The following is an 8,188-nucleotide window of genomic DNA, read 5'->3' on the forward strand; positions in this document are numbered from 1 at the left end:
ACATGGCTTAGCATGCGGCCAACTTAAAAGAAATGAATCACTGTATATAAGAACACCGTGCACACACGTGTTGCATTAAAGATGGACTACATGCGGAGTGACGTCCTTTTAAAATAAAAAAAGTAAAAAAGCATGCCAGCGTATCTGATTACCATTTGATAACTAAAACTGCTTTTTGTTCTTAGCCAAGATAAAATATTAACACGTCTCTTCAGGACTGAATTACAGCTCAGAAAAATGATTTCAGCAACAGTAACAGTGTTGCACATCACTAAAAAAAATATTCTGTCAAATGCAGTTAGGAAGCAAACCTCTCAACTGAAACCCCTAAGCTCCTCACTCGGATAAAAGGAACAAAACAGACCCAATAAACAGTCCATCTCATCTTATTCACAGCGACAAGATGTCCGGATGCAAATTTAGCATTTATCAGCCGTTTTTGCTTCAGTTGTGCTCGTGTTTTGTGGAAGCCTCTTATACCTTGGCATTCAAGCAATAACTCATATGACTATGAGTCTTAATGCTATGTCTAAGCTATGGTTTCTTTGGTTTCCTTTTTTTTTTAATGGATTAAATACCTTGTGTGGTGAGCTGGGGGTGGTCATCTCGCTTTTTTCGCCATCGGGTTCGTCGTCACTGCCTTCCTCTGGGCTGCTAACCTGTCCCGAGTTGCTCTCCTGGACCTCAGTTTCTCCCGCAGGGTCGTCATGCTCAATGTCCTCGCCGTCTTCCTCCTCATAGATGGAATCGGTTTGGCTGGGGAAGTCACCGGGGCTGGTGGATGCTGAGACTGAAGCTGTGAGCATGTTCGAAATGTGCAGCGTAGCGGCTGCTGTGGAAACATCTTGGGATAAAGTTCTGCTAACGGTTAAGGCCTCAGGTTTGCTTGTAGTAGTCGTTGAGGGGGTGGCAGGTGTAGCCGGGTCGGGTTCACGAGAAATATTACCACTTTCTAGCTTGACAGAAGCTCCTGCTGCTGCCACCACTGACGATTCATTGACAGCCCGCTGCGTCTGATCGCTGCAGCTGCTAAGAGCGGAGACTGTTTGGGGAAGGCACTCCTCAGACACCGTGCCAGACCAGGAGCAGGAGCCGTGGGCATTGGCCAGCTTGCCGTCTGCATTCTGTTGCTTAGACACTGAAATGGAGGGTGGGTGTTTCAGGAGAGGAGTTTCTCCCGGTTTGAGAAGGAGCAGCTTTGGATTTATAGCCCCAGGAGTGGCACGGAAAGCCTCTGGCTTGCTTACTGAGGGCATGGCGACATTCTGAACAGTCACTGATGCCGTTGTGGTGACAGCGGGGGTTTCTTTGGTCCCGTCACGAGCAGAAACACAGACCTCAGGCTTTGCGACACTTACAACAGTGACTCCTGGGGTCTGATTTAGGGAGGGTTGGTTTCCTATATGAGAAAGTGTAACAGCAACAGGCGCCTGCATCCCCAAGTTTCCACTGGTAATAGTAACCACTGGGGATAAGAGAGATAACGAAGCAACTGTTACTTCTGCTTCCTGTTTTGGGCCAACGGTCTGAAGCACAGCAGCACCGCTCACCTCCATCTGGTCAGCACCGACCTGTGTCCCGATTTGCGCGCTGGTGTCCGCCTGTTCAACAGTGAATGAGTCAGCAGTAACGGCCGCTACTTCAACTAAACAAACCGCACTTGAGTGTGCCACTTCGACAGCTTGGTTAGCATCTAACACCAAATGCTGTTCAACTCCGGCCATGCTTGTGTTTCGTATGGATAAATTACTGCTAGAGCAAGCCTGATTTATATCACTTGTTGAACGCAAGGGCTGCTGGGAGATTATGATGGTGTTGTTTTCACCAACTGTGTGGATAGATGCTTCGAGGTCCTCAGAGTTTTCTAGTAAAGCGTTGAATAAGTTCACCTCATATCCTGGAGAATGAGGCATCTGTGCAGCACTGCTGGCACAGACTGTCTCCTCTGCAACCTCCTCCACCAGACTGCAAAACTCGTACACTTCCACAGGTTGAGAGCCCAGCTCCATCTGCGTCTGAACGCTTCCTGTGTACAGCTTCGGCTCTCCGGCAGAGATCTCCGAAGTCAGCTCGTTGACGATGGCGGCTTCGCAGACGCTGCCATCCTCTCGCTGCAGAAGGTAACTCTGATTCAGGTGCACGGTGGGCCAGGCCCCGGTGATATGAGCCTCCTCCCCGACAACCACAATTTCCTGAGTGTCGGCAGAATGCACAATCTCCGCGATGAGCTCTGTTGAGGCGACTTGGTCAGAGGTGTGAGATGTTTCAGCTTTTATAACCTCCCCCGCCTGAAGCGAGACAACTAGGCCTGTGTCAAACAGAGCAGGTCCGGTGGAAGGTTTTGAGGAAATCTCCTGCAGCAGTGTGGGGCCTGACGAGTCACCTTGCTCTTTGCTCGTGCTACTCTCCACCTGCGCTCCTTCAAGGGGACCGCAGCTGGACGCCGAGCTTCCTTTTCCAGTCGAAGTGTATATTCCAGGGAGCAGCTCTCTTGCCTTTACAGCCTCGAGTAATTCAGCTGAATGAGGCTGCGTTTCAATGTGTTTAACTGACTCCGAAAAAGCCACTTTCTGCACGTCTCTAGCATTAGCTGAGATCCCCTTGATAGTTTTGGGTTGAGTTTTTGACAGGTTAGTTTGTTTAATCTCTCTATTTTCGGCTGAGGACAGAAGGAGTGCAGGCGATGCCGAGTCCTGGAGACTCCCTGCTTGCTCTGCAGCACCTGACGGAGGTATATGGCTGCTTTGATTTGTTTGGACAGGTGGAGTCCTGTCGGACTGCTCCACAGCCCCACCCTCCGTGGCGTCTTGGACAGAAAGAGATGAGGCTGTGAAACAGATCTGAGATTTGGGTTGTTGTGGGAGAATATTCCCACCTGTGTGCTCTTTTCTACCAAGTTCCATATTTGTTCCAGTCTCTGGTTTATATTCCAAGGTGATGGACCGTTTTTCCTTTGTTCCCGTAATAACCACAAGTCCAGCACCTTCTCTAGGAAGCTGGTTCGTCTGACTGTTTGAGTGGCTTTTCTCTTTATCAGTTTGTGACCCGTATTGCAGCTCTTGCACTGTTTTGTCAATCTGTGAGGGGACAGGAGGACAAAGGGAAGCTGGAAGCCTTTGCATCTCAGCAGAGGAACTGCAGTCCTCAGTGAGGGACGCTGGCAAAGATCTTGCAACTCCGACGGTGCTCTCTTCTGAGATGATGTTACCACCGATTGGTAGAGTCTCAGGCAAGGTGGTCGGAGGGACGTTCTCCGTGCTGGCGAATGTGGGGGTGTTGCTCTCCAGCAGGGGCACAGTGGACGGATCGGTGAGCGGAGGGACTGGGTGCGGGGCAGCTGCGACCGGCTGCGGGGCATGCCGAGGGGACTCCCCAGCCACATTCTGTGCAGCCTGGGGGTTGCCACCCAGCACATCCACAGCCGGAGAGGCGTGCTGCCGCGCCGCCTCCTCCCCAGAGTGTCCTTCCTCTGTGCTGCCCCGGCTACACACTGCACCTGCAAGGAGAGAGACACAGGCTGTTAACAGGGGTGTCAGGCATGAACTGGTCCAATCGGCTACTGGATAGTTTGTAAAGGGTGAGAATTGCAGTGAAGTCATAAATTACTCAAATTTTTCAATAAAACTCCTCATTTTTTGTGGTATGATGGTACCAGCTTTACACAGAAATATACATCTCTCTATATAAGTGTGCTTTAATCGTTTTATTCAAGTTTATACTCAAATTTTGATTTTACTTCAGTTCTTGTACTTACTAATGTAGTTGTTTTACTGTGATATATTTTATTGAACTATATAGTATTGTACTTACTTAACTTATGTGCTTATAGCTTGTATTTGCAGCAATAAAGGGATTTCCCCACTTTTGAGATAAGTAAAGCAGAACTTTATCTTATATTGTCACTATGATTTATCAATTTTAACAAACACATGATGTAAGGAGACTAAAAAAAAAAAAAAAAAAAAGATCTGAACACTCCGTCTGGCTCATTTTGAATCCAGGGATGTCTTTCTGTTAACTTGTCCAGGTGAATGTTCTTTAGTAGCACTGGTTTTACAAGTCAAACTGGGCTAATGGGCCAAACGTGGCTCATGAACACCTCTGGTATAACTCCCTTAACAGGTAAAAATGAAAGTGCGACCACATGTCCCTCTTTAAACAGGACATTTTTATCCCCATGTTTTTTCTTTTAAGTCAGCACATCTCACAATGAAAATTTGTCTAACTGCAATGCACATGTGCAAAACTCTCAGGAAAAAAAATTTCCACAATTGTATGCATATCTTTAAAAAGTTCATAAATATACATACACAAGAAATCTTTCTTGTGTATGTATATTTATGAACACATCAAACCAAAAACCAAAATAAACAAATAAAAACGAGGATCTCTGGATGCTCCACAGACTAAATAGCATTTATACCAGCTAAATAACAGAGTACCTTAGATTCCATTTAAAAGAAGCAGGGTAAATTTTAATGCAAAAACATAAGCTGCACAGCTCATCCGTGTTTACTTTTTAGACTAAATTTATCAAAATAAAAACCACAGTCTGTGCACTATATTTTGTTTGATGGGTTTCTTTTCATGGGGACCAAGTACAATAAGTTTTTGCTAACAAAATAATAACATAAAGAAGTCTATTTAAATGTCTAAACACTGCTGACTTCACTAGCAAGTCACAAATAATTACTACACATGATATTACAGGCACTTCTCAAGCGATGTGTGTGTGCAAAGCAGGAGCCTCTCACCTGTCTGTCGTGTAAGACACAGATCTTCAGTGCTTTCTACTTCCAGGATGCTGAAATTAGGGTCCCTTCCACATATTCTGAGGAAGTGAGGAACAGAAATCGGGTGGTAACTTTATTTTTAAAATCAAATAAGCAGTTTAAACTCACTATTAGTAACTCTATTGCTGAAACTGACTGGTCTTACAACTCTAACAGCTATAAAAATGAGCTGTGGCAGAAGCTTCAGTTGGTAAACAGATGTATGAATGTGTGGGATGATGAGTAACATGTCACGTAAGGAGCGGACAGCTAGGCTAGCAAACTACTGCTAGGACTGGTGTGTGTGCAGCGGTAATAAAAAAATAAATAAATAAAATAAAAAACAGCCAGCTCCTGGTTGGATTTGCTGCAGTCGCCCACAGGAAGATGTTAGGATTTCTGCAGCACGCGCTCTCTCGCGCTAAAAGCCGGCGACCAAGCGCGCGGGCCTCCGGTCAGTCATTCAATCCGTGCTCTCGTGACTGTTTTTCTTTTTTCTTTTTTTCTTTTTTTTAAATTGTGAGTACCTGTCGCCACATGGGGGTTAAAGACGACCAAGAAATTGTGTTTATTCACTAGTGATGTGGCAGCGGTGATACTGTGAAACATGAGCCGTACCCATATGAGAACTGCAGCTCGAGAAGCTTCATAAAACACACAATTCAAAGGTTAACGCCTAACGTTGCCGGTTAGCTCGCTGGCAGGTTGGCTAACTAGCTAACGTTAGCTCCAGCAATAACAGTTAAATGGGGGAAGCCTGCTGCTAACTAGCCAGCTAGAAGAGTTAGTTAGTAGGGTGCGTTCATTTGACGCGCAGGCGCCCCTCATCCCACCCGCAGTTATGTAATGCTCAGGCTTCAAAGAAGCCAGTTTATGCCGATACATTTTAATGTGTTGCTGTACGTTGAGGACCTCAAAATCCCCCCAAAACATCCGAAAAGTCGCATTAAAAGCCGCTTCTGCATGCACTACAGAGGGAGGGGGGAGACAATCACTCGTGACGTCATTGCGTGGGGTCAAATCCTCTTTTGCGAAAATAAATTGGTTTAAATTATTCAGTTTTAAAAATAGACAGCGAATACCGTTTAGTTAACTATACGAAATGTATAAAAAACAGTGTTAGAAAGTTCCATATAAATTTTGCAATGATTACACGGGGGACTCAAGGGGGCTAACTACGTCCCCACGGATCGCTCTTTAGAAACGACCGCACGGAAGTGACGGTATTATAATTCCTTTTTTCTTTTAGAGTAGTTAACATCCGAATTTAACCCATGTCACTGTCTAATGTTTTGTTATCTTGTTTTAGGTCAGTGTAGTAGGTACATATTTAATCGCACGCCGCAGAAATCAACCCAGCAAATGAAACGCAGTCTGATTGTGGCCTTCCAGTTGTCTGAAACCCCCCTTGACTCCCCCTTTACTTCCTCCTTCGCCCCCCTCCCTCTCAAGGCCGCCATCTTAAGTTCCCACCTACCTGAAATTTCCGACCAATTTTCTTTTACTAAATTCTCGTTGAAGGAGTCGTCATCCGCGAAAAATCGCACTCAATCCGTAATGCCAGTGATCCGAACTGTCTCCCGGTACCCAACGAGGTACCCCTAGGTCTGTGGGAAGAAGTTAAATTACGGACCGGGAGAGACTGGGTTTCGGCGCAGAATGTAGCGGTCGCGGGGAGGAGACTTTACGCAGCGAAATGGTGGAGGACCGCTGCTGACAAAGTACAGAACGCACGAAAATCTCGCGAGAAGTCGTCAAGCGCGCCACTTGAAATGCTGACATTTGTGATAGTTTATTTACCGGCGTTGGTGAGCGATTAATATAAAGACGATTTAATTTAATTGATATACTGCGTTTTGCTTGGAAGGAATGGTGCATGTTAAATCGACTTGTGCGGGATTATTCATTAAAGTAAAGAGAATTATATCAACGTGACAGCAAAACTATTTTAATTTCCCTGTCGGGGTTTGTTTACACTAAGTAACGCTACTTCGTCATTTTCTTGGTCATTTAAATGTTGGATTATTTATAAGATATAATCGCAGCTATTTTTAATATACAGATGTTTTTAATGTACTCTCAGTGTAAATGATTATCTGTGTGATTGTAAGTAATGTTATGCATAACATGTTATATTTGATGTACCTGAAACTTGTTAAATGGACTAAAACAAGTTACTAAATATTACTCTTAAAAGCTTTATGTAAATATTAGATGGTTTTCTTTGCTTTAAAGAATACTGCGCTATTATTTGTCAAATTTGAGTTTGAAAACAGTGAGCCATTTTTAAACAAGAAATCTGATGGAGCCACAAAACCTATTTAATCCTTATAATAACAATAGCACAGCCTTTTAAGGACAGATTATCCTTTGAATATTATCAACAGGTGTAAATAAATACTATTGTTTGTGGAACACACGCGGACGTGGCAGAGGGGCATTTATGACTATTTGTATTTTAATTACAATAACACTATATTTTTGTGACATATGTGAAATTGTAGAACAAAAATACCAAAACCTATGATTCCAAATGTATTTTAATACAAGTACAACAGAATTGTGAAGCAAAAGAGAGAAAAAAAAAGGTCTATTAAACCTGATTTGAAGTATATACTGTAATGCTACACTGGTCACTGAGGGGTACAAGTGTTTCTGCAAATTATCTAAATTAAAAGGAGCCTGTAGTGAAAATAAACAAACCTGTCCTCTGTCTGAAATTCTCAATTTTCCTCCATGACTATTCATTTCTTGGCCTTTAAATTCATAGCTCAAGGGATTCAGGACTAAACATTTTTGCACATATCCACGCTCGCCACCCCAACTGAGGTTCAGAGAAATTAAGATGATATGCTGATTGTTTCCATGATTGCTTCATTAATAATGAATTGTTTAGTTCGGGGGTTGTGAACCTGGACCATCTCCAGTGGCTCCCTGTGGCTTTGACAAAAAGTATATAAAGATGAACAGTGGTTATTTTTTATTTATTCATATTTTAAATGTCATTACTGTAAGTCACTAATTATATTCTCCTATTGAAAAAAAATATGTAGCCTGTATCCTTTTAAATAACAATCACTGGCTATTTTTCTTGTTACATACACCTGTTCCGACTGCTCGATAATGCAAATGTCTAATCAACCAATCGCATGGCAGCAGCTTGATGCATTTGGCCATGTAGATATTGTGGAGACAGCCTGCTGAAGTTCAAACCAAGCATCTGAATGAAGAAAGATTATTTGACTGTGATGATGGCATGGTTGTTGGTGCCAGATGGACTGGTCTGAGCATTGCGGAAACTGGTGAGCTCCTTGGAGTTTTTCCCATACAACCATCCCTTTAGACCATTCACTGTAAACCATGAAGAGCTGCACTGAGCAGCAGTTCTCTGGGTCAAAATGCCTTATTGATGGCAG

The 8,188-nt window shown here is 43.8% G+C and overlaps 1 protein-coding gene across 3 annotated transcripts in view; it reads right to left on the minus strand.

The window, feature by feature from the left end:
• srcap (Snf2-related CREBBP activator protein) overlaps positions 1-6,820 on the minus strand; it is a 36,712-nt gene extending 29,892 nt beyond the window's left edge. The window contains exons 1-3 of one of the 3 annotated variants that reach the window (XM_025909994.1): positions 6,250-6,820; positions 4,755-4,831; positions 579-3,496 (exon numbers count right to left, since the gene is read on the minus strand). In XM_025909994.1, coding sequence (XP_025765779.1) covers positions 579-3,122 — 2,544 coding nt within the window. In that variant the 5' untranslated portion in view covers positions 3,123-3,496; positions 4,755-4,831; positions 6,250-6,820. The remainder of the gene's footprint in view (positions 1-578; positions 3,497-4,754; positions 4,832-6,249) is intronic. The other 2 variants (XM_025909993.1, XM_005453744.4) reach the window with 2 other exon arrangements.
• Between the last annotated feature and the right edge of the window lie 1,368 nt (positions 6,821-8,188).

This window comes from Oreochromis niloticus, linkage group LG8 (genome assembly GCF_001858045.2).
Source record: "Oreochromis niloticus isolate F11D_XX linkage group LG8, O_niloticus_UMD_NMBU, whole genome shotgun sequence".
Classification (NCBI taxonomy): domain Eukaryota; kingdom Metazoa; phylum Chordata; class Actinopteri; order Cichliformes; family Cichlidae; genus Oreochromis; species Oreochromis niloticus.